Here is a 27,162-nt window from a genome sequence, read left to right on the forward strand (position 1 = left end):
TATTTTAGATTTCGGATCCGGCTTTGTATTTTTATTCGCCGCTTTTGTGTGATTTTGGTTGCATCGTGTTGTTGAAGTGCTTTTCCACAACCACCAGTTTATTATTATATAAATAAAACTTATAATCGCGTTGACTTTATTTATCAGGTAGTAAGCAAAATATGACTCTTATGTAGGTAAATAAAATAAAGAGTTTCAAATGTCTAACCTCGAACTATTTACTTTATTAATAAATATTATCAAAATTAAATTATCAAAATATGCGGGAATCATGAACAGATCCAGGCCATTACAACAATATCATATATTTCCATTTGCGGTCCACATACTATTTGGACATTGATAGAAAACCAGCCTTGAGGAACATTCAAGGTACGTCGCGACGTACCTTGACTTGACAGTTCGCCTACTTCACTCCGGTTAGGAAAATTTTCCAAGGACGTTTGAGTGGAGTTTATTTTTACGACTAAGCATACCAAAACGCGCGTTGGAGGTTGAGTGGAGTCGAGTTAAGCTCGTGTGAACGACTAAAGATACGGGTGTAAGTCCTCCTAATTACAAATCGCCTCCCAAGCCTCTACACAGCGCCCCCTTTTTTCTGGGTCTCTACAGCGCCCACAAGGGGGCGTTATCGCCCACTTTGGGAAAGCCTGATTTAGCCGAACGTTCGACAAAGGTTAATACAAGTGATACTCACGTTCTGATGTTGCATGAGTTGTTGGAGTCGCATTTGTTGTTGTTGTTGCTGCTGTCTCTGCCAGGGCGGCTCGTACTGCAGCGAGCTGGAGCCGCTCGAGCCGCTGCCGGTCGCTACATTTACAACACATAGATAAATCAAAGGATTACAGCTGTAACGCATACATTAAAATTATAGAAAAAATAGTAAAAAAAACTACAATCACAGATTACAATTTACACTGCATCCCCTTTTATGCGAATAACCTATCTATCTATATATATAATATATAAATGAATTGTTGTTCGTTAGTCCCGCTAAAACTCGACAACGGCTGGACCCATTTGGCAAATTTTGGTCTTGACTTATTTGTGGAAGTCTAGAGAAGGTTTAAAAGGTAGATAAATATGAAAATGCTCAGAATTAAATAAAAATAACAATTTTGTTTTTCCTTTTATGTGTCCCGCATCAGATGGATTCCTTTTGTTTAAGTTTATTTTATACGCAAGTTTAGGTCTTTTATTTATCGATTGAAGCACTACGAAGTCTGCCGGGTCAGCTAGTTTATTATATTAACGTATTAGAATGCCTTAAGTGGACAGCAACTTAATAAATTATAGTGTTTAACAATTTTTATAATTAATTTCTAAACAGTGTGTCAAGTCTGCTAGATCTTACCGGCGTTCATAGCAGAGCCCATCATTGCAGGATTCATCATACTGGGCTGCGCATACTTATACATTTCGCTCATTTTCTGTATCATCTATAAGAACAAAACATTTTCAATATTATCTTTATATATTTCACAAAATCTCTTAATATAAATTAAGTGAAACAACGTCTATAGCTTTTATACAAGTGACTATAAAATAAATAACAATTTAATATATCGAGGGGCGAAAAGCCATTTGGTTTATACTACATTTCGCTTAATACACGACATTTACCTTTGTAATTAAAGCTGCGTTTTATTTCTTATTAGCATCAATAGTTCGATGATAATATGTTTTTAAAAAAATTCAAACTTTACATGTCTCACCTGTAAAGTTCCAAAAAATGTCGATTAAACCAAATTAGCCTTTGACCTCTCTATATGATGCAAAGAAAATGACTGTGTATACTGTACCTCTAATATTAGAAATAATTAGAATAAGCTAATAAAATTTTTACAGTGAATTAAAAGCAGTGTTCATCGATTTGTGTGATGTTAATACAATAATATATAACCATGCATTAGTTATAATTAACCAATTGTATTGTTTGTGTTAATCTACAACAACCTAAGAACGTTAAGATCGACATTAAACTTACGCCGTAATCGTATCCACCGAACATCTGAACAGATAAGCAAAATAATATGTTATAAAATATCTTTAGTAAATATGTATTGTAAATATAATTAATCTGTAAAATTATAGCTACGTCTAACGCAATGTCAGTTGAATGTATGGCGATTCAATACGGGACTGGCCTCAAGGCACACAACCAATTATTTTGGCTACACACTCTATATTACTTATACTCATCAAAAAAATTGTAATGTCAATTTCTTGCTAATTTCAATACTGTTTTACAAAAAGCTTTATTTTATTATCAATATTATATTATCCTTGCGTAAAGATATATTTATTGAAAGTATAGAAAAATCCCCATAATGTTTCAAATTACTCTACAGTTATCATACCCGACGTGTTTCTGAACACCTGTTTAATTGTTGTAATTAGTATGCGTTTGACGTTATCGTAATACTGATTGATATAGCTGCTCCGATAGGTATTTAAACATCCAAACTTTTGGAACCAATGTTTCTTTTTAAGGGATTTTATGACCTGGTAACTAAGATCTTTAAGTCATGTCTTATTTTAATTTATATTCTTATTTTTATCAAAAATGATATGAAATGAAATGAAGATAATTAATTTGAGACGTTAATCAACTGGGATGAAATTAAATGAAATGAGACGATATAGGATAAAATATAATCTCAGTAAAATGGTGGACAGTTACTGAGATTTTTTCAGTAGACTTTTTGGAGGATCCCGAGAAGTTACGTTCAGTGGCTTTGTTTCATTTTCTCACATTTGTGCACTTTCACAGATGTTTAATAGTTAATAAACCACCGTTATTACACATTTAAACCTGAAGAAACACCAAACAGACAAAAATAAAATAAATCACACAACTTCACTCTTCGCGTTCCCGCCAAAAAGTCCCTAGAAACAATGTAAAAGAAGTTTGGAAAAGAGTGCGTCAGTATGAATCACGTTTTTTTTCTATTCTGAACGCCTAGGCAACGACATAACTCATGCGAGGACAACACTACACTTGATAGTGCTCGTGACGACTTCCTGGACGGGGTCAGTTAGGCTCGTTGCGTTAAGAGCGTTGCGTGATCTCAATGTCGTAGGACTGATGATCGCTGGAGCAGACGGGTCCTCGAGTGGAGACCGCGCAGCGGAAGACGTAACGTGGGACACCCCCTTGCTGGGTGGTGCGATGACCTCCGAACGGTGGCCGACAAGAAGTGGATGAGGAGAGCCGTAGACCGTGCTCAGTGGTGTGGATTGGGAGAGACCTATGTCCAGCAGTAGACGACTGTGGGCTGTTGATGGTGATGATGATAATCTCAATGTCGACTCACACCGACCGCAGGATTAGAGTTGTATATCATCGGCAACATGTCCCGGATCTGGCTGTCGGTGATGTTGGGCATGTCCTTGCGCAGCATGGCCGCCACCGCGTACGCCAGCTGCTGCTGTTGCGCCAGTAGTCCCGGCACTGGAATTAAAATTGTATGATTATTGTGGCGGGTAGCCAACATAGATAATAATAATAATAATAGCAGCTATACTAAATACATGCAGAATAGTGAGAAAGTTCCTACAGCTTGAAGAAAACCAAACTAATTACATGTAATAAAAACTAGCCTAATAACTCATAGCTACTGTATATTACTTGGCCAAAAGCCCGTATATACAGTTCTACCGGCTCTGTCGATAGAATAAACTGAGAATAATAAAGTCTTTATTCAGACAAAATACATTTTTTTTTACATATACAATTATTATATCATTTTATTAGTTTTTAATATGTTTCAGCCAGTTAGCCATCATAGAACACAAGATATTTGACAGAAGCCTGAATCTCGCTTACGACATTTACAAGATAAGCTTACATATATACAAGTTCCGAACAAAATTTATTTTGGACCGTCTGTTCACCGAGCAATATCACCTGCTTGGTGGAAGATCTTCCTTTTGTCGTATATCTCCCCACATTATTATAACTTGAATTCTTTCAGCATATAATGGTGTTACTGTTTTATGTTGTAATGACTAGATTAAATTACTAAGAGCCGTGTCACTTGGTACAGCCGCTTCAAACGGAATTATGACTAAGAATGTTGTAGATATTTTGAAAAAAAAAAAAAAAAACTGTCATCATTTTGTCACCACGCCGACTTGAATTCATGCGCTATTCAAAATATGTATAATGATTTAAAAAGGCGGCACTCACTCATTCCATTGTGCATGGGCCAGGCGGAGGGGAAGGGCGCGGGTGGCGGTCTGTTCTTTTCGTTCTCAAAGTCCTCCCAGGCGGCCTTACGTTCCTCCTCGGTTAAAGTCTCCTCTTCTTTGTTCTCCAATAGTGAGTCATGCTCATGATATTTGTAAATCTATAAATATAGATTTAAAGACTCAAATCAGTAATGAGAACTTTTTTGTTTTTATTGATTAATTGGATGGACGAACACACAGCCCACCTGGTGTTAAGTGGTTACTGGAGCTCATAGACATCTACAATGTAAATGCGCCACTCACATCGAGATATAAGTTCTAAGGTTTCCTTTTTTTTTTTTTATTCCTACCTAATCTGGTAAGCCTGGAGCGGCTATTCCAGCGTAACCGTACCTAGTAGGTGAGCTTACGGGGCTCAAACCTGACGACGATGCTAACACGAACCCTAGCAAGAGTCGTGCTTCGCGGAATCTACCACCAGAAAGGTCTCAAGTATAGTTACAACGGCTGCCCCACCCTTCAAGCCGAAACGCATTCCTGCTTCACGGCAGAAATAAGCAGGGTGGTGGTACCTACCGGCGCGGACTCACTCCTACCACCAGTAATCACGCAAATTAAAATTTGCGGGTTTTTTTTGTTTTTTATTACACGATGTTATTCATTCACCGTAGAAGTCAATAGTGAACATTTGTTGAGTACGTATTTCATTGGAAAAATTGGTACCCGCCTGGGATTCAAACACTCAGTGCATCGCTCGACACGAATGCTCCGGTCGTCTTATCCTTAAGGCCACGACGACTTTAAAAGGTGTCGGCTGTACCTGCAGCTCGTGCTCCCGCAGCATCTCAGCGAACAGCCGGTCCTTGGGCAGCGCGGGGAGCTCGCGGGGCGCGGGCGGGGCGGGCTCGAACTTGTAGAGCTCGGCGAGGTCGTTCTCGGCGTAGTGCCGGTCTATCTGCTGCTCGTCGATCACGCGCTTCGAGATGGCTTGTTTGGTTACTTGCCGCTCGTAGATTTTTTCTTCCATTGTGCCCTAGATATAAAATTTATGTTTTCAATAGGTCTATATATGAATTCAGTAGTTCCGAACCAAAATATTTATTTAACTTTAGGTTATTCAAACTTCAATTTCAATTTACTGAGTTCGCGTGGGTAGGTACCAGCACCGCGCCTATTTCTGCCGTGAAGCAGTAATGCGTTTCGGTTTGGGTGGGGCAGCCGTTGTAACTATACTGAGACCTTAGAACTTATATCTCAAGGTGGGTGGCGCATTTACGTCGCAGATGTCTATGGGCTGCAGTAACCACTTAACACCAGGTGGGTTGTTAGCTTGTCCACCCATAATTATTTACTGTCCATTTTTAAGGATTGTACATAATATATATCGCACCTTTAGAATTATAGAGAACGAGCCCAAAAGATGTCTTTTTTGGAATAAAGAATAGTTTTCAAAGCGAAAAGATGCAGAGGAATGGGAGGATGGGGCGGAGTGAAAGAGACCAATGGATAAGTTTATAAAGGGATAAGCTACTTTTGGTCATTTAATTATTAAGAGTCGATTCAATTTCAATCGAGAGTCAATTTTTTATAATAATAAATAATGATATTTCAAATATTATCAATACATAAAATTGACACTAATACTCACCATGGCCAAAAACCTGTACACATAACAAGGTTTCTTCTGTCCAAATCGGTAGACTCTGAAGATACTCTGCACGTCGTGTGAAGGGTTCCAAGACACATCAAATATGACCACGCGATTGGCCGCCACCAAGTTAATTCCGAGGCCACCCGCCCGAGTAGAGATCAAGAATAATCTAAAAGACATAAAATAAAACCATGACTTAAACTGAATTCAATAACACAATTTTGTAACTCATTAATGTATACTTTCCAACCGAATCTTTAATCTATGAACGTGAGATTAAGCAGTTAATTTTTTTTTAATGAAGTTCATGCTCAGGGACAAATAGATGCGGAGAAAAAAAACAGTAACTATGAAGTTTTCACCTTGCTCTTGGATTATCTTCTCTGTTGAAATTCTTACACCAGATGGAGCGGTTCTCGCACGACGTAGAGCCATCTAAACGAAAATAATCTATACCGGGAGACCATGAACCTAAAAACATATTTATTTATTAATCATCATAAATACAAATTGTTCATACTCATTGTGTGCATAGAAAGTTTTATATTATGTAGAAAATATGAAATGAACGATTACTGTGAAAATGTTTTGATGATGTAGTTTAAAAGGAAATGTTAGCGTTTCATTCTTAAAAACTATGTATAACATACCCATGTGTCCGCCCAGTTTCTCATCGATCCGGCCTGCCTGAGTCGCGTCGTCTACTTTACCTAGGAAATGTTCTATGAGGTCCAATGAATACAGAGATTGTGAGAACACCAATCTGGAACAAAACAAAATTTAACATAAAAACTATTGTTTACAGTGCATGTTTGATCGCCTCATATTGGTCCAGTACTCAGTGTCGCTACCCACACTCAGTGTATCACACGTATTTTCATTAGTTCCCGATAGATGGACTTATCCACTGCTGAATAATTTTCTACCGAATTTTGAAGCCAATGTACACTTTCCTGCTCGCCTCACACAGGTATTGCCAGCCGCCGACCGCATGCGTTGTCTCCGCAGGACGACGCAGCCCGGATTCAGTTATCCGTCAAAAATGCAATCGTATTTATTTTTTCTGACATGTTTTTATTGTACACAAACATTAACTATGTTTTGTTACATATTTGATGTTAGTATCGACGCTTGAAAGGCAAACGTGACTAAGCGACAATAACTGCTTTATACATAAATGTTAGGCAATAACCATGTTCGATGCGCAAAAAAAATAAAATATATTTCTAGGTCTATTAAAATCATTTCAATCCTACAGCTAGATTGGTTAAAATATAAATTTTTTCATGTACATATTTCAACTTTAAATTAGTCTACTGTACAGTTCACGCTTTTTTTTTATAGCTTAGATGGGTGGACGAGCTCACAGCCCACCTGGTGTTAAGTGGTTACTGGAGCCCATAGACATCTACAAAGTAAATGCGCCACCCATCTTGAGATATAAGTTCTAAGGTATTAGTATAGTTACTTAGTTTGTCGCTTAGTCACGATTGCCTTTCAAGCGTCGGTATATAGTAGTAATATGTTTCGTATATAATTATGTTAGTATCCGCTACTCACAGTTTATCTCCGATGGCTTCGCACTGCCTCAGTATGTCGAAGAGCAGAACAAGTTTGTGCGAGTGCCGCATGTCTTCCAGCTCGTCCTCGGTGACAAGTTTGATCCACCACTCAGTCGGATTTTCATTTTTTACCTCAACCACTTCCTCGATGTCAGAATGATGATCTTCTTGTTCCACTAAAAAATCAGTTTACGATATTTACTATCTCTAAATATTACAATATAAAGTAGCTGTACGCCTCTGTTTCTCTGTTTACTTCGTCTTAAGCTAACTGATCTTGACATATTACTCACTAATAGAAAGAGCGATAACAAGGAATATATATTGTATATTTTATGGGCAAAATACAGTGACTCTAACACTTATATCAAAAAAAAAGTTTTCATAAGTTTAATGAAGCTAACGCTGTTCTAATATTATTTGCTCTAGTATGCTCCACTGAAGCAAAGCTGCAAGCTGACAGCATTTTTTTTAAATAAAGGCGTCAACTATTTGCTTTACTGAATGTCAAAATGTTAGCACTCCCAAGTACTCAGAATTAACAACTTATAATTATTATAGCTAATTGACTTACTCATCTAAGTTAAACGAATAGAAACAAAATACTCTTACTTAATAAAGTTTTCGCTTACAATCTTACAGGACTAAATCAGTAATTATCTTGAAACTACATAAAATAGAATATTTGAAAAATAAAAAGTTGGATGAAGCCACAAGAATGTTTTAATTTTAAATCTATTAGGTTAAAAGTTCAGAAATAATTTCCATTTACCTGGATTGGCCCTGGTCCCCCGACGCGTCGAAGCTTTAGAGTCTTTCGCCTTGCTCTTCTTAGCTGCTTTCTTCTTCTTACTCTTTTTTTGACTGTCGTCACTCACATCTGATGAGTCGTCGGAAGACTCCTCTGTTGAAGTTTCCTGTAAAATATTTCTTTAAACTTGATGGATTGACTTTATCCAGTGATAGGATACATTTAAAAGTTAATGCTGATTAGTCACCCGTTGTATTTCGCAAGTGGACATTGGGACTATATCGCGATCATGTTTATTCCACATTTTTATTACAAATCCGCAAAAAAATATATTAATTTGCATAATGATTTAAGCATTAAGTCCGCCTGTGTACAAGTTTTGTTTTGTGCATAAAGTATAAATAAATAAATAAATAAATGATTGCATTGGACGCATCTTGTGAGCCTTCACTGGTAGGTACTACCACCCTACCTATTTCTGTTTTAAGGTAGTAGTGCGTTTCGGTTTGAAGGAGGAGGCAGCCGTTGTACTGTAACTGACACTTAGAACTAATGTTCCAAAGATGGGTGGCGGCATTAACATTAGTAGGGGACCGTGAGCACGTCGGCCGACCTAAACAATAAGCGGAAAGAGGTCGAACCACACATGCAAATGTAAAAATCCTTTGCCATCAGTTTCTTCCATTTATATAATACTAGCGACCCGCCCTCGCTTCGCTTCGGAAACTGTAATTTATTATTGATTTCTCCACTATTTAATGGATGTTATTATACATATAAACCTTCCTCTTCAATCACTCTATCTTTTAAAAAAAACGCATCAAAATCCGTTGCGTAGTTTTAAAGATTTAAACATACACAGGGATATGGGGACAGAGAAAGCAACTATGTACTTACAATAATTTAAACATATATTGTTGTCGTTGTTTCTCTGTTAGTATCTAAAATCTAATCACGGGCATACCTCAGGCGTGGAGTCGTCGTCAATGAAGTCCACAAGTGATCCTTCGGAGTCTTCTTCTTCTCTTTCTCTCTGTAAATAGTAAAATACAACTTGTTTGATTCTTGTTTCTTTTGTCACTACATAGAAGTTTGTTGTAGATGTTATTAAGTTTTACTTTAAAGCATGACCAGCCACTTGGGAACGGAACCAATTATTTTAAAAGGCTCTTTAACAACCTAAGACATACTAAAAAATGTCCTTGCTGTTTTATAAAAATATAATTGTGTCAATGTGTATGTAACTTATTACAGTACACCAAACTCTACGAGTTTCTGGTCGTGTGACAAATTTTATTGATATATAAAACTTGTTAAATATTTGCTAATCGATTTATTGTGAATTTCAATAACATCGACTCTCAACTCAACTAAATCAAATACTAAATACCTAGTTTATACATTGAAGACAGGGTGCCCTGAAATAATATTCCAATTTGAACTGACCTACACTAAATACATATTAAAAAATTCTTGATATAGTCTTAAGTATATAGTCAGTAAAACTAAGCAGAATATAACATAAGTACTTTTTAGTACTATGAAGTACTTTTTATCAAATCGTGTAACCCCAGAATGGAACAGGGAGCTAGATGTTGTTGCATCAGCACCGACACTGAACTGCTTTAATTACAGGCTTGACTGAGTCTCCACAGCTGAAGACACATCAGCTTCTTAAGCGCTAGTGTTTAAAAGCTATATATAAAAAAATGAATTACTGTTCGTTAGTCTCACTAAAACTTGAGAACGGCTGGACCGATTTGGCTAATTTTGGTCTTAAATTATTTGTGGAATTCCAGAGAAGGTTTAAAAGGTGAATAAATATGAAAATGCTCGGAATTAAATAAAAATAACAATTTTGTTTTCCCTTTGATGTGTCCCCCGTCGGACGGATTTATTTTGTTTGTTTTAAGTTTATTTTATACAGAAGTTCAGATTTTTTATTTATCGATTGAGGCACTACGAAGTCTACCGAGTCAGCTAGTGATAAATAAATATATAGTTACTTTCTTTTGCTGCATAATCTCGTAGCGTTCAGAGTTGTACTTGAGAACGAGCGGATGCGTCCATATCCTCTGCAGCGATTGGAAGTCGGGGAACAGGAATCCTGATGATTTCCCTGGCATCGGTCTGTAAACCACAGCACATTCAGTATGATGATGCACGGCACCATCGACAACATTTGCTTATATATTTCGATCAAGTCAGAATTGACAGCTGAACACTGAACTATATTTTCAATATATTTTTGGAACGAAGTTTCTTATGGGACAATGCGGAGGGGTACCCTAACCGGGAAAAAACATCCGTAACGTAAGATTTTTATTAGTAATGCACACAGTGTACGACTTAACTTTGTAAAAACGTACAAAAAATTACATATTTTTTTATCATTCATTGACCGCGATCTCAGAGCGTTCGTTTGCGCAATACACTAACTCTTATGCAAACAACCGTGAATGAAGTGTACCACAATAAGTTCGACACGTTACCGAATGACCGTGGGTTGTTGCGAAACCTCCATTTTTATTTTCTTTATACCTCGAATGAAACTTTATATTAATATTTTTATAGTAAGGAACTTCGTTCTTATCCGGTACCCACGACACCACACATCTTTTTTGTATAGGTATTGTATGTAATGTGACTCATGTCCACAGAAGCTGTATTGTATGATAACTCTAACTAACGGTACGGATAACGGTTGCATCTCGTCAGCAAGGCCTGGTGCGAAGTTTCAGCAATAAAAATTAAGTAAACACTTTCAAACTATAGATTTATACTGTAGATTTACCTTCGTGAATAGTTTTCCAAATAATGTTGGTACAGTTTGACTTGTACTTCGCTGAGAGTAATGAAGAGTACGTATTCGTGCTTCGGAGGCAGGAAAGGCGCTAGCACTCCGTAATCCCTCCTCTAAAACATAAATACATTTAGTAAATATTAAAGAATAACTTCTCGTCAATTATTATGAATATACTGAACAAAATTATTCCTACTGAATTCAATCGACATAAAGAATCAATTTTGGAGGCAAAAATTTAAAGTATCTATAAACTTTTTAAGCTGAATTTTGTTTAAGCGGTTTTTTTCCAGTTTTTCGTTCTTAAATAGCGTTAGTGCAACAAGTATGGAATATATACATTGATCTAGATCATACATTCATGTCTGATGTTAGAGTTGAACTTATCTTTGGGAGAAGTAGTAGTAAGCCTTGATTGACAAATCGAGATTGAAATTAGTACAATGGTTAGGTTAGAAAATACCCTGAAAATATTAACATATTACTTGATGTGTGAAGTAACTTATCAGAATTGGCCTTTGTAAGTTTTTAACAACGACCAAAGCTATAAACAAACATACAAAAATTTAAATGACTGTTCTAGGCAGAGATGAGAAAGCCACAGCCCAAAAATGAGCACTTTTTATTATGTATAGACACTTTAGTTACAGTTGTAGTATAGATATCAAATCAAATAAAAATAAAAATTATTCAACATAAATGAAAGTACATACTTGTTGAACGTCAAAAGAACTACCGCCAATTCACAAAAACTAGCCTTCGTCCTGAGAAAGGCTGGCAAGAAACTCAGCGGGCATGTCTTTTTTTTTAAATATTAGATTTTTCTAAATATTCATTTTTGCAAGATGTATTATAAGGTAACAATTATTGCAATATTAAAGTGCCGGAGCGAGCAACTCATTCCCATTTTGTGCAATCTTCTAGATAATCATAGACTTTATAGTAAGCTTTATTGCACAGATATTCTTTAATAGTTTTCTTAAACCTATGTGTATGTAGGTTCTGAACATCTTGTGGGATTTTGTTGTACAGGCCGCACAGACAAACACCCGAGTGAATTTCGTATCTTATGTAACCTACTCATCGGCACAACAAGCTTGTGTTTGTATGCTGTATAAGATACCTGCACTGCTCCGTCCAACATCTTGTGCAGGACGTGCGAGCGTCTCTTCATGACGCGGATGTCGTGCTCGGTGGAGTCCGTGTACTGCCCGTTGGTGATCGGGTTCACGAAACGGTTCAGGTACTCGTTGTACTTGCCCAGCAGGTTCGGCTTCACGAACTGAACCATGCAGTAGTCTGCAGGGACGATAGCAGTAGGTATCAATGAACACATCTTGTTTTTTAAACTTTTATATGAACAATCTTTATAGGATTCTATTATTGGATGTGCTTCGCTGAGATCATAAAATCGTTGTGTCACAAAAGTATCGAATTTCGTTTTGAATTATTGTATTTAATTATATTTTCAAGATAGAAAAAATGATATGGAGGAAAATAAAAAATAAGCTTGCAGAGGGTCAATGCGATAAGATCAACTAACTATCCACAAACTTTTTTGCTTCTTTTTTATTGCCAGTTTTATTATTCTTATTGCTTAAGATGGGTGGACGAGTTCACAGCCCACGTGGTGTTAAGTGGTTACTGGAGCCCATAGACATCCACAATGTAAATGCGCCACCCACCTTGAGATATAAGTTCTAAGATCTCAGTATAGTTACAACGTCTGCCACCAGTAATTACGCAAACTATAATTTTGCGGGTTTCATTTTTATTACACGATGTTATTCATTCACTGTGGAAGTCAATCGTGAACATTTGTTGAGTACGTATTTCATTAGAAAAACTGGTACCCGCCTGCGGGATTCGAACACCGGTGCATCGCTCAACACGAATGCGCCGGACGTGTTATGTGTGTATTTTACGTGAGAATTCAAAAATTGTATCCAAGCCTTACATTCTTTCAGATTATTCTGTAAGGGCGTCCCAGTAAGTACGATGCGACGTAGCGTCTTCACTTTGTTCATGGACTGCGAGAGGCTTGTCTTTTCGTTTTTCAAAAGATGACCCTCGTCACATACTACTAGATCTGGACCTGTTGAGATAAAATGAGATAAGCATTTAAAACACATATTTAATGTATTTAATGTACGTCAATATTGGGACAATTATTTCTATTTTAAAATCCTCTTCATCTTCAAGAATCCTCTTATGGATTTCTATTAGAGAAGTTTCAAAGCATACTGTTACAATCTTAAGGTTCAGACGTTGCGTCACCAACCGGGGTCAACCAAGCTCTCCTGGAAGTTCTTGAGCATCTTCTTCTTAAATTTCTTAGTGTTGTCGGCTGAGAGATTCCGGAACATTTCATAGCCGAGAACGCAAACACCTCCGCTTTTGTACCACTGACTCAATTGGAATGCGCGTTCTGAATTTTGTTTGAACCTACGAAAACAATATGTTGTTGATAAGCGGACGGATTCGTGGCACATTTCATGTAAATAAGGCAGCTTGCGCGAATGCGATGATAACTTTTCGCACATAACTTAATTTTACTTTTTCTAATAACAAAAATGAAACATTAATTAGCATTCAAGAAATTTTTATCATCATCTTCATCATAATGTCTATGAAAGATACACCAATTATGTCTCAATAATACTGTCTGGGGTGTGATGGCAAGATACAATATTAGTGAAGTCCAAACCATAGATCGTGTTCTCATTGCTTGTACTTTCATAACGACTTTCTTGGGATGATTAGTTGCAGTGATTTCCCCTTGCCTTCTGTCCCAGTTCTTTTGGAGATTATTTAGATCTCCAGGCTGCTGAAGCCTCTTCTGGTAGGTTACCCAATCAGATGTTAGTGGTTATACCGCCACAGCTCACCACAAACCGTGAAGAGTGGCGATTGCTCGTGAGGCGCATAGTCTCTCTGACAAGAGTGATACGACATACGAAACCATAGATCAGTGAATACCTGGAGAGTTCGTACACGTCGACTTCAAAGTTGTTCTCGGCGTGTTTCAACCACATGCGGAACTCGTTGACCCAGTTGAGGACCGTGGACAGCGGGCACACCACCAGCACCCTGCTCACGCCGGTCAGCGACCCGTGCGTCAGCAGCGTGTGCGTCAGCGATATCACCTGGACACGTCAGACATATGTTGGACGACGGAAATCGACAATATTTTTTTTTAAAAACCATTCTAGTTTACTTTTCTTTCCTGAGAACGTTTATATGGTAATAATAGGGGTGCACCGAAATCTGTTTACAATTATTTTAGTTGAACCTTGTTGTGGCATGTACCAACAATCTAATTGAATCAAGTTACTCGGACCATGATTGTAGTCCTTGTTGAATCCTTACAATAGAAAATTGAGACAAGTACACTCGTTAAAACACTAATAACTTCAGCAGCTAAGGTTTTGGACAGAGAAAGTAGTAGTGTAGTAAGTTAAGGCTGCATTTTTTTACAAATATAAGAATTACTTACTTGTAACGTTTTTCCCAGGCCCATACAATGTGCCAAAATACATCCAGAGCCCTTGTCCTTTTTTATACGTTTCACACTTTCAAAGCACGCATCCCACATGAACTTTATTCCGTTTGCCTAAAATATGTATTACGTTTATAAGAATCATAACCAAAACATATATCATGAAAAATATTAAGGTAACAATGGCAAGGCAGTAAATGACATCAGCGTTCTATGGTGTAGTAACTTGTCCAGAACGACTGTAAGCGTTATTATTTTTATTTACAGATAAATGTAACTTATAGTTAAAGCCATACCTGATGTGGCTTTAGTTTTTTGACAAGGCCTCTGTCAACTTGTATGAGCGGCTCCTTGGTCTCTGGGTCGAAATCAAGAACAACCTTCTCCAAGACCACTTCATCAGGTTTTCCAGATTCATCAAATTCCAGATTGTTGTACTGCAATTACAAGCTTATTAACAGACACATTCTAGTTTAAAAAAATATGCAGTTAGTAAACATACAAAAATAACTTACCAATTTCTGTCTCTCAGCGATTCTAGCAATCCTCTCCTTTTCCTGGCGCGCCGCTTTTTTGGTAGCCTCTTCCAGCTGGTCTTTACCCATAACCTTATGAAATCATTACAAAGTTCAGTCATATAATATTATTTCTATAATCTTTTTCAATAAAACAATCTATTTAACAGGGATATCATACTTTACATTTTATATCTATCTCACTTTGCAGTGAATTTTATTAATATATTAGCTGACCCGGCAGACTTCGTAGTGCCTAAATCGATAAATAAAAGACCTAAACTTTTGTGTAAAATAAACTTAAAGCAAACAAAAGGAACCCGTCCGACGGGGGGGGGACATCAAATGAAAAATAAAATTGTTATTTTTATTTAATTCCGAACATTTTCATATTTATTTACCTTTTAAACCTTCTCTAGACTTCCACAAATAATTCAAGACCAAAATTAGCCAAATCGGTCCGGCCGTTCTCGAGTTTTAGCGAGACTAACGAACAGCAATTCATTTTTATAGATATAGATTTTACTTTTGTAAACGGAACTGATTTTTTTTCTAAACTGCTGTACAAAAACATACTCGAATATTTTTTTATTGCATTCATTCTTGAATGAGTTTACCGAGCACCTCCATGTGATGTCCGGAGTCCAGTAGCATTGCAACGTCTTGAGACATGAGATCGAAGTCTATTGTAAAATGTACAACAGCTGTCTCAAGTTACATACTAGAAATATTGACTGCTTCACGGCATATATGTGCAGGATGGTGGTACTTATCTGTGCGTAGTTATAACGTGAGTGGACTTCCCTTTCTAGTAGATTACACGACGAAAATGTAAGTAAATATTTTACCTTACGTATATTTTTCCTTCCATGTTTATTCCTACCCTCAGTCTCTTCTTCCGAATCTGAACAATCGCTCTCATTTATCTGTTTGATTCTACGCCGTTTCTTCTTACTGAAAACATTTTAAATTGCAGTTTTGAGTCAAATTACCTAGTCCAAATTATTTCAAAGCCGTTTGAAGGGTGGGGCAGCCGTTGTAACTATACTGAGACCTTAGAACTTATACATCAAGGTGGGTGGCGCATTTACGTTGTAGATGTCTATGGGCTCCAGTAACTACTTAACACCAGGTGAGCTGTGAGCTCGTCCACCCATCTAATAAAAATCCAATAAAAAAAGTCCTTTGTATCATTAAAACCACAAAGGCTTGAATCCTCCAACTACTAAGTATGTCCCTAGTACACAATACTAACACAACAAAGGCGGCTTACTTTCCATCGGAACAAGACCCTGACGCGTCACTTTCACTTCCCTTCTTCTTCCGTTTGCTCTTCTTGTTGGATTCAGAGCTCTCCTCCGAGTCCTCGAAGTCGCTCAACTTGACTTCTCGGTCCTCCTTCTTGCGAGACGATCCGGCTTCAGAGTCCGACGAGATGGCGTTCGCCTTACGTCGTTTTGATTTTAAACTGAAAATAATAATCAATTATCTTATTTTGTTCTTATTTTTTATTTATCAAAATTTGTATTAAGGTGTATAGTGAGAATGTGATTCCATGACTAATAATAGACAACGCATAGCATATCCAGTTGCTTGCCAGTAACTTTTCAACGATTAACTGGTCATTGACTGATGGGCCCATAATAAAGCTACACATCTAACTCTGGACCGTTAGAGGTATCATTAATAAATGCCTAGAAGTGCAGCCCATTATATATATTTTTTATTATCTAAATATAGTTTAAAAACAAAGAATAAACACGTTAGAATAACAAGTAGAACTACAATTTAAAAATATTTTTTTATACTGATGATCCCGCTCAGGAAATTAAATAAAATTATTGTATTATATCACCGGTACTGCATACGTGTGAAACTTTCAAGTTAATCGGACTCATTGAAGTTTGTAAAAATTGCGTGACACCGGTCAAGCTAATAAAAGCGCGTAATAAACTATTTATTCGTTAAGTGAATAATGTTTTACGTATAGCACGACAACGAAGGTAGATATTACATAGATATTTAGAAGCTGTGTTCAAAAATTGATCTTATTAAAGCTTATAATCAGATTCACGTAAATCCCTCCGACATACCCAAGACAGCTATCACACACTTCATCCTCAGCGCATCAAGAACTTCGGCTACCACAATTCCCGCACTCTCAGTTAAAAATTAGTCAACGACAGTCGTCCCACAGCAAGCCAGCATCGTAGCCTCAACAGGTAAAAATTTTTTGTATGCGTTTTAGGTGTCGCCCTGGATGGTTTAGATTCACAAACCAGCCCGACAAATGACGCTGCAGTCGGTATCTAGATTATTTATCTATACTGCAACTAAACGACTGGATCGACTTGAATGAATTTTTGTGTATGCATTCACAGGACAACGTCTATCGGGTCCGCTATTTCACATATATATTCTATTACTATTCCTCAATCATCCGTTTCTAACTTAACCTTATATTGAATTAAAAATGCAAGGACATTTTTTGCGTTGGCAACCAAGAACACCGCTTTTAATAGAATCAAATCCGGAATAAAAATCCCCTTGCTCTTTCCACATATTCGAGGATTTTCAGGATTCGCAGATGGTCAAGCTTTAGTATTCTCCAAACATAGAATTAATTTAATACATACTAGCCATTACTTAGCAGATTAAAAAATCATTCTACAATAATTCAAAACTTTATGAAAGATCACATCTTTCTGTTATTTACTAAATAACAATGGAATAAAAATTCACAAAAACTATTCGAACGCTTACTTGTCATCTTCAGACTCGTCCACTGTCGGTGTGTTCTGCGAAATTATTTATTAAAATTAATGACGATGGTACAAAGTTGCCGAACATGAAAATAAAACTTATGAATAATTGATTTCCATTTTTGATTTGTCAAACATATTTTGCTATGAAGAAACAAATATCTTTTTTCATTGATTGTATGTCTGATTTTTTTTTTACTATAAGTAAGTGTAAGTGAAGGTAAGTGAGATAAGTAATAAGTTTTATTCGAAGGAATGAACATAATATTATGTCCTATGGGCTATGAAAAAAAATTCATGGAAATAATCAGTGTTCTCCATAAATACTTTATTATTTACTTTGCAAATTAAATAAGTGAGACTAATAATATATCCAAAAATAGGAACTGAAAAAACTGTTATATATCATTTACTCTTTTGTTTGGGAATCAATTTTCTTTTTCATTTTTTGTAGTAGCTATTGGATGAGCTTTTTAATGTTACAAATTATTATATATATACATTTAATGTTATTTTTCACAATGAGCATAGTAAAAAATAAAGAATAAAGATATTAGTGATTACGGTTGATATTGAAATTCACTAGTACGATAAATTCAATAATTACCTCTGAACTTTTTTCTTTTTCATTTGAAATCGACGAATCACTTTCTCCCAGCAGTTCACTTTTACTGAGATGCTCAATACCATTGTTAAATGTTACCGGTGGTATTTCTGAAAAACGAAAAAAAGGAACGGTTTTATTACAAAGGTTTTTCAAAAATCTTACAATGAAATCATAACTATAGAGTTTAAAATAATTACTGATACACGTGTTCATAGTCTGCCCACTGCCCACGGACCGATAATGCCAAACATTACTCCATTCTCTCATTCTCTGCTAACGCAGTAGCGATGGCCGAGACCGGGTGACCGAACGCTGGTTAACCGACACTAGGTTGTTAATGATGATGCTTCAAAGATTAGGGACTAGGAACACTATATTGATGCATAAAAATCATGACAGAATTTTTAGGAAACATCATTAATCATCACTTCATCACAAATGGCATTAGAAACCTAGAAAATGGACGTGTCTGTCTGGGAATTCGCTACGAGCTACGAAACACTATCCTATCGCCTCAACTAGGCAATAGGATAGTATGAATGCATTGAAAGAACGCTTTGAACTGGGAAAATCTAGAAAAAAAAAAACAGGGAAACTGAGGCTGACGATGAGCTACTAGAGCGTGGGAAATAGATAACTCAACTTGAAAGGAAAGTGACGGGCGTCCTCGCTCGTTCTAATTAAAAATGTAAAAAAAAGCTTACAAATACTTTTTGCGAGATAGATAGCAGAATTACATTTCCGGTTTAAACTATGATTTTATTAGGAGTACAAATAACATTCCGCCGCTTTTTTTCGAAAAAATAATATTTATTATGAAAGAACGGTAATTTAAATTTAATCGAAGTATTGTCCATCAGCAGCTACTTTTTCCCATCTCTCAGGCAGAGTTCGGATTCCACGTCTGAAGAACTCGTCTTTTGAGGCTATCCACGAATCAACCCAATTTTTGGTATCTTCATATGATGTAAACCGCTGCTCCGACAGAGCATGTGCCATTGACCGGAACAGGTGATAGTCAGATGGGGCAATGTCTGGTGAATACGGCGGGTGAGGTAGGTAGTACTTCCCAATTAAGTGTTTTTAAATAATTTTTCACCGGTACCGCTACATGCGGACGAGCATCATCATGGAGCAGAATAATTTTGTCATGTCTGCAGTAGTATTAAGGGCATTTTTCTTTCAGAGCTCGACTCAATCTCATCAATTGCGTTCGGTAGAGAGCTCCAGTGATTGTTTCGCCTGGATTAAGCAGCTCTCGTAATACACCACACCCAGCTGATACCACCAAATAGACAGCATGAGTTTTTTTCCATGAATATTCGGTTTTGCTGTGGATGTTGACGCGTGGCCAGGTAGTCCCCATGATTTTCTTCTTTTTGGATTATCATAATGTACCCACTTTTCATCACCAGTGACGATTCGATGTAAAAAACTTTTTTTTTGGTGCCTAGCTAGCAGCATTTCACTCATGCATAATCGGCGTTCACCATCTCTCGGCTTTAATTCGTATGGAACCCAATTACCTTGTTTATGAATCATTCCTAACGATTTTAAACGATGTGAGACTGCTTGCTGAGTGACTTCTAAAGTAAGTGCAAGTTCTTTTTGTGTTTGAGACGAATCTTCCTCCAATAATTCCGTCAATTCTGCATCCTCATAAATTTTTGGCCTTCCACTGCGATCTTTGTCTTCTACGTCAAAATCACCGTTTTATTATGAATACGGAGTTAATAATATGATAGGGTTAAGTTGTTCTTAAATGATCAACTTAATTTTCAAGCCGATTATCATCTGTGAATTCGAACGTAAACCTCGTGCCACACCATCTTTCTCAAAACGGCGGAAACTTATTTGTACACCTTTATAATTTTACTAAAACTTGCTTTGACCGGAACCGATGGAGGCTGACAGTCGACAAGCTAAAACGGAGTCACGATCCTCAGCAATGAGGGAGCGATGGAGAAGAAGAAAACTTGCTTTCCGACAGACAGTGAAAAAGAGCATTTATTTATAGATGAAAATAGTTTGGGTGATTTTACTAAACGTTACGTTTTGATGAGCAAATGCAATATTTCGTGTTTGATCAACTACCAAATTTAAAATATCGTTAAGGGCAATGCAGCCCGCACTAGGAACGTATCCCCTGTATATAATTATGTTAATCACAATTCCATATTCACGGTTTCTGTATTCGCGGCATATTAACAGAACATAAACCTCGCGAATAAAGAGCTTTTACTGTACTATTATCAGAGTAAATACCTTCACAAACATCGCTCCCGGCTTCTGAAGCAACATCAGAACTAGTGTCCGGCTCGAGCATCTGTTCACCGATTATTTCGTTTGCTTTAGATCTTGCTCTGTTATTCGTTCTACTCCTCTTATCTTCAGTTTCACGTCGACGAGGTTTCTCTAACGCATCCAAGTTTGTAAGCCTACAAACGAAAAACTCAACTAAAGACTGTACAGACTGGACTGTTACAATTGTACTATTAAAAATGAGACCTTAGAACTCATGTCTCAAGACGGGTTTCGGTATTTACGTTGTAGATGTCTATGGACTCCGGTAACCACTTAACACCAGGTGGGCCGTGAGTTCGTCTACCCATCTAAGTACAAAAAAAAGATACGTTGCTAAATGTATTAAATATGACGTTTTTAATATAAACAATTAAGCTGTTTTTGTAGTGTCTTAAATAAAAATACTTCATATCTCATTCATAAAATTAATATTTGTATGAAATTTTGTTCGTAATTGATGAGTACATGGAATATATGGTACAGATACTCTAATAGTAGTACGTATATTGAAAGAATTATGGAACATAAGGTCAAATACTGAGGCAACAAATTTGGAGCTCACAGCACGTAGTACTTGAAATGTATACTACTACTAACCTAGATTAGTACCTATTTCCGTGGATGTTATAAAAAGCGACTAAGGAATTATTTGAATAAGTAGCATTATATCTGAGCCAGCTGATACCATCATATTATGGTGACGACCCGCATTTACTGACGATAGGGCGTATTGTAAACTCGCACGTGTAAGTAATACTGTCTTTCCTTATATCTTCCCTAAAAGCTGTTATGCATTTCGTTTAACTCTATGACATAATTTAGATTTCGACTCATGTATCAGGGCGAGAAGTGTCATTGATATCTGTGGCCTACAGTAAACACAAGTCAGTTTTCAGAAGTCGTCGTGGCCTAAAGGATAAGACGTCCGGTGCATTCGTGTTGAAGCGATGCACCGGTGTTCGAATCCCGCAGGCGGGTACCAATTTTTCTAATGAAATACGTACTCAACAAATGTTCACGATTGACTTCCACGGTGAAGGAATAACATCGTGTAATAAAAACCAAACCCGCAAAATTATAATTTGCGTAATCACTGGTGGTAGGACCTCTTGTGAGTCCGCACGGGTAGGTACCACCACTCCGCCTATTTCCGCCGTGAAGCAGTAATGCGTTTCGGTTCGAAGGGTGGGGTAGCCGTTGTAACTATACTGAGATCTTAGAACTTATATCTCGAGGTGGGTGGCGCATTTACTTTGTAGATGTCTATGGGCTCCAGTAACCACTTGACACCAGGTGGGCTGTGAGCTCGTCCATCCACCTAAGCAAAAAAAAAAAAAAAAAAAAAAAAAAAAAAAAAAAAAAAAAAAAACTCAACACTAAAAGAACTGTGATTTTTTGTTCTTTATATTACTGAAGGATTACTGGTGGCCCTGAGGCCTTTCCAGTTTCACCAAGACAGGTGGGCGAGCAAAGGCTCAGCCAGGAGGGATGGCATTAGCTAACAGCTACCCGAACGCCTCCAAAGGAGACCTAACAACTTCAAGAGCAGCTGCTTTGCAAATGAATCCACTGCCGGATTGGAATGGCGACCCGCTGATAAAATCCGGCGAGAAACTCAGCTGGCTGATGCATGGGTTAAGTAATAATAAACTGTGGGGTTGTTTATATTTATAACAAAAAAGTTTAAGATCTTATTAAGATATTGTGAATATTAATTTAAAAAATAGCAACAAATCACAACCTATCACTATGAATTTATCATGATATTCAAACTTTCTTTTTTTGTACCATAGAATAATCACTTCAATATTTGTCTTAATTGACACGTAGCAAGTTTGCAATTAAAATTACCCACGATTTTATGTTATAACACTGCAAGGTATACTTATGTTTTAAAACATCCAGTTAGTGCAACATTGAGTACAGTCAGCCATTGGTCTACAATTTTAAAATTCAATGATTCAACTCCCAGGTAGAAATACTTATATTTTGACGGGTAATGATGTAGTTTTTGTTTCTATAAAACAAGACCCACGTTTCGTAAATTCTTATATTAGCCCCTCCATTGTTTTGGACTCTCAACTAACTTATATTTTATATTCTAAATCCAGCCCCAACAACCGTAATTTGGTATATTTGAACATAAATTGCTACTTGAATTTAATAGTCAACTAGCAATTTTATTAGTAAAGTTTGAGTCATTTACAGGCATATTACTTTTAATTTTCATTCTCTTAATCAATATTTACCTATCAACATCTTTGTCATCCTGAGTGTCTGAATTTTGGCTGATGCTGCTCCCAGGCTTCGTCTTAGATCGGACCATCTGTAATTAGTTTGCTTAATTACTAAACTGCCTTGGACTTTGACTCAAACTTCCCAATTTATAATGCTATGTTAATAAAGAAACATATGTTAACAGTATTAATTAACTAGAAAATGAAAAAACAAAATACATCACCAACATTTAATTACCGACATGCCATTTTTGAAAACATATTTTCAACCTTAAGCCTAAATCTGCATACATCTTCAACATATCATTCAGTATATTTAATATAATACAATAAAATTTTGAATTATTGTATTAATTGAATACATGCTTACTTTAGTTTACAAATTCTCAAAATTGAAATATAATTTAGAAATGTACATAATTGTACTCTCTACTCAATGACAACTGCAATTAGTAACATAATAACAATAATTTACTTCGTTTTCCTAACCTTGCTTCTATGGGAGTCCTTATTGTTTATTTTCTCTTTCTCTGCTTTATGGTTTTTGGAATTACCCTTTTTATTTGATATATCCAATTTTGAATCTTGCTTTTTCCTTCGTTCAGATGAGGATGATGAAATTTCTGAACTATTCTGCTTTTCCTTGTGCTTTTGATGATTTGAGTTACTCTCATCATCTGAACTTTCATCGAGCAATGCTCGTTTGATTTTTTTAAACCTTGTTTTCTGCTGTATTTCCTCATCAGAACTAGAATACGACAAGAGCATTTTCTTTGCTTTCATGCTCTCCATTATTCGTTTCCTTTTGGATTGAGGAGTTAATTTTTTCTCATTATGAAGAGTTTCACATGAGTTATCATTAGACTTCATTGGAGTTTTTGAACTATTATCACTATTTTCATCACCTGTATGATTTTTTATAGTTTCTAGATGTAATGTTGAAGTATTTTTGTCTTTACTAGCACTATCTGAAGCATTTCTGTTTTCATTACATTCACTATATTTTGAAGTATCATCTTCTTTAGAATCAAAACAGTTCTCTTTTGTTCTACTAATCACTAAGGTTTTCTTACTGGAGTTGGAATCAGAATCTTCTAATAAAGAAGTTTTCACTGATTCCGTTCTACTGTTTTGAATGTTTGAAGTGTCATAAGATTTTTTCTCTTCATCATTTTCAGAACTTTTAATACCTTCTGAATCATTAATTTTGTCTATCTCTATAGACTTGAGATCTTTGTTTTTTCTTTTGGATTTATGTTTATGGACATCTTTTTGAGATTCACAATTTTTTGAACTATAATTCTCACTTGCTGAATGTTTACCTCCTACATCACTTTCAGACTCAATCAGTAAGGAATCTTTGATTTCCTCAGTAACTGCAGATAAAGTTTTAGGTGATCCTGCAGTAAAACCATCAGAATCTGACTCATTCAACAGGGCTGACTTTATTTCTCTTGAGATGTCTTTAGTTGTTTTATCTATTTCTGGATTAATTTTACAAACAGTTAATCCATTTTGAACAATTCTTTTTAATTTATTGGCATGTAGAAATGCGATAGTTAATTTAGGTAGTCTATTTATTGAAATTACGAATTGTTTTGATTTAAATGCTTTAGCTTCTTCTCTTTTTTTCTTCCAGTAGTTATCTTCCGTATCATATATTGTAGTTTTTCCTGTTTCAGAAACAACTCTTGTGGATTTCTGAACACTACCTTGCTTCCTGTTTGTGTTCAGTAATTCGCTATGTTCATTCTCATTTTCTCCTGTCTTTTTGGATCCTTTATTGGCATCTTGGTATAGATCAGGTTTCAATAGTTTATTTAAATTCACACATTTTATGAAAGGTTTCTTTTGTTCTTCTTTTTCGCTTAGATTTACGTCATTTGGTTTTTCTGTTTCTGTTTCAAATAGAGTCTCCAGTAGCATTTCTGTTGTAATAACAAGATCTTTATTTACATCAGGTCCATCAATACTTTTGTCTTCTGTTTCTCTAGAACAATTATTGACACCTATCATATTACTTGAGTTGTCTGATACTTCAGTAGTTCTACTACACTCTTGTATACTTTCAGAAACTGCATTTTTATGTTTCTTTAAACTATCTTTTTCTGCTTGTTCACATTCAGATTTTTCTGATCCTGGGGTATATTGCTTCGACGTTTCATTATGACTGTCTTCATCAACATTATTGCCTAAATTGCAGGTGTCAATTTGGCAATGTAATGAATCTACATTTAATGTTGTTTCTTCTTCATTTTCTATATATGGTCTAGATTTATCTAACACATGAGATGTTTCTAAAGATGTGTCTGGAAATTGACCTTGTTCAGAAGCATCAGTAACTTGTGGTTGGTCTGTATCATTGTGTATTGTTTCTTTTTCTGAATTAACCGAACTATCACTTGTTCTCCTACCTTTCTCTGATGTGGTCAGAATTTTCTTTTTCCTTATTCTGTATAATTTACAATCGTAATTTATTGGATATTTTTCGAGCATAGATAGGGGCATTCTTCTTGCATGTACTTTTACCGACAAATAATGTTTTAATGGCACACTTTTGCGAATTCTTAACTTTTGTGATTTATACTCAAAAAATTGATAAAAACTTTCGTCTTTTTCTTTCATTGGGTGGTTACTTTTCCCGCCATCGTTGTAGGATGCTTGTGATTTGTCGACAATGGATAGTACTTTACGAACACCTATCTCAACGTTATCAAGTGATTTTTTTGACAATTCACATATAAGAAGCACTTTGTTGGCTGCTTTTTGTAGTGCATGAGAATTTCTTAATTTGTCTTTTCTGATTTTTTTCTCTTTTAGTTTTTCCGATCGAGTTCGTAAATTCAGTCCCAGTTTAGACAAATATTCCATCGCTTCACATAACACATCGCTCACGGGTACCTCCGCCGCCATTTCACGCTATTGCGACTATTACCGGCACAATCGTATTTTCATTTAAAACAATATGCTTTTTATATTATCACTTGACTTGATCAAAGTAAAACAGCTAAAATGCACTTCGTACAAATAATGCGAAAACGGCAAAGTTAAATAAACGCAACCCAGCAAAACGAAATTACAAATAAAAAAACCATAGACACCACGATTTTTTCGGATGTGTCAAATTCACGAAAACTCAAAACATTTACGTTTGTAGAATCTTTAGTGTCGAAATACTACGAATCATTATGACCTACCTATACTTTAAATGACACTTTCATGTGATTTTTTTGCTTTCAAGAATATCTGAAATCAATATCACGTACTTCATCTCACACGAAACATACAAACTACGTGGAAGATTACTTATAATGGAACGTAATAGAGAAGTAATACCCATTCAACTTGTCCGGGTTATCACTCTATATACATACATAACTTTAACAGTACAAAATAGCGGCAAACAGGTATATATACGAACTATATCTTAGGATGTTGAATACATTTATTATGGCCCTTAACTACTACATTATTCATGTTTTCCATAAAATACTTTTGTAATGTAATAAATACCTTAACCTCTACACCAGATTAAACAGTATAATTACAAAAAAATGTTGAGGTACCAATTTTTTGTACTCACCTTTCATGTAAATGGCTGAGCGGATCTTTTTAAGCAATTATATGACCGAAACTGTTACTGAACACAACTGCAACACATTATTACATATTAGTACATTTATAATAAATAAAAACAATCCACATAATGCCCTTTCCGTCAGAAAAATCGGCAATTTAGACAAGGTAGTTAAACAATCCAAAACAGTCGTGAAAAAGAACCATAGACATAGACAATACAGAATCAATGTACCACGGAAGTAAAAAGTCCTCGTTGCATATTAAGTATTACCGTGAGAATGTCTGTTTATGCCTACATTTTTCTTTTAAATAAACTTTTTTTAAATAAATTGATTATTATTCTTTTATTAAGAATTCCTGTATTACTTTTTTTACGATGAGTATAATTTGTTTACCCGATTTAGTTCAACATTTCAGAGGCAAATGTGTATATTGTAAAGTTTCATAGAATGATTATAAACAGTCCAATAAATGATAAGACTCAATGTAGACAGTTATTTTATAATGCAGCGGAGCAGCCGTTTTATAACAGATACTTAAACTGATCATAGGTAAATTGTAGTGCTGCATTTATTTATCTCTTGATTTCATGTCCTCTTTTTCATGACCTCTTTTTTAAAGAACATTTGAATTCTGATATTCTCATGTCACATCCTCGTTTGTTGAGGTCTTTCTTATTTATTTTCGGTATCCATAAG

General features: G+C 35.9%; 1 protein-coding gene across 6 annotated transcripts in view; it reads right to left on the reverse strand.

Moving 5' to 3' along the window:
- LOC114240621 (uncharacterized) overlaps positions 1–26,067 on the reverse strand; it is a 29,790-nt gene extending 3,723 nt beyond the window's left edge. For 2 of the 6 annotated variants that reach the window (XM_028171256.2, XM_028171241.2), the window contains exons 1-28: positions 23,375–26,067; positions 22,898–22,974; positions 20,610–20,782; positions 18,345–18,451; positions 17,739–17,773; positions 16,249–16,443; positions 15,824–15,929; positions 14,976–15,068; positions 14,757–14,897; positions 14,458–14,574; positions 13,941–14,107; positions 13,243–13,406; positions 12,919–13,056; positions 12,085–12,260; positions 10,953–11,074; positions 10,165–10,288; positions 9,123–9,191; positions 8,180–8,324; positions 7,406–7,583; positions 6,496–6,608; positions 6,208–6,316; positions 5,843–6,014; positions 5,015–5,227; positions 4,193–4,352; positions 3,318–3,454; positions 1,988–2,011; positions 1,355–1,439; positions 698–810 (exon numbers count right to left, since the gene is read on the reverse strand). In XM_028171256.2, coding sequence (XP_028027057.2) covers positions 698–810; positions 1,355–1,439; positions 1,988–2,011; positions 3,318–3,454; positions 4,193–4,352; positions 5,015–5,227; positions 5,843–6,014; positions 6,208–6,316; positions 6,496–6,608; positions 7,406–7,583; positions 8,180–8,324; positions 9,123–9,191; positions 10,165–10,288; positions 10,953–11,074; positions 12,085–12,260; positions 12,919–13,056; positions 13,243–13,406; positions 13,941–14,107; positions 14,458–14,574; positions 14,757–14,897; positions 14,976–15,068; positions 15,824–15,929; positions 16,249–16,443; positions 17,739–17,773; positions 18,345–18,451; positions 20,610–20,782; positions 22,898–22,974; positions 23,375–25,798 — 5,877 coding nt within the window. In that variant the 5' untranslated portion in view covers positions 25,799–26,067. The remainder of the gene's footprint in view (positions 1–697; positions 811–1,354; positions 1,440–1,987; positions 2,012–3,317; positions 3,455–4,192; positions 4,353–5,014; positions 5,228–5,842; positions 6,015–6,207; positions 6,317–6,495; positions 6,609–7,405; positions 7,584–8,179; positions 8,325–9,122; positions 9,192–10,164; positions 10,289–10,952; positions 11,075–12,084; positions 12,261–12,918; positions 13,057–13,242; positions 13,407–13,940; positions 14,108–14,457; positions 14,575–14,756; positions 14,898–14,975; positions 15,069–15,823; positions 15,930–16,248; positions 16,444–17,738; positions 17,774–18,344; positions 18,452–20,609; positions 20,783–22,897; positions 22,975–23,374) is intronic. The other 4 variants (XM_089735032.1, XM_028171262.2, XM_028171248.2 and 1 more) reach the window with 3 other exon arrangements.
- Positions 26,068–27,162: the final 1,095 nt, after the last annotated feature.

Source organism: Bombyx mandarina, chromosome 18, assembly GCF_030267445.1.
Source record: "Bombyx mandarina strain Sakado chromosome 18, ASM3026744v2".
Lineage (NCBI taxonomy): Eukaryota > Metazoa > Arthropoda > Insecta > Lepidoptera > Bombycidae > Bombyx > Bombyx mandarina.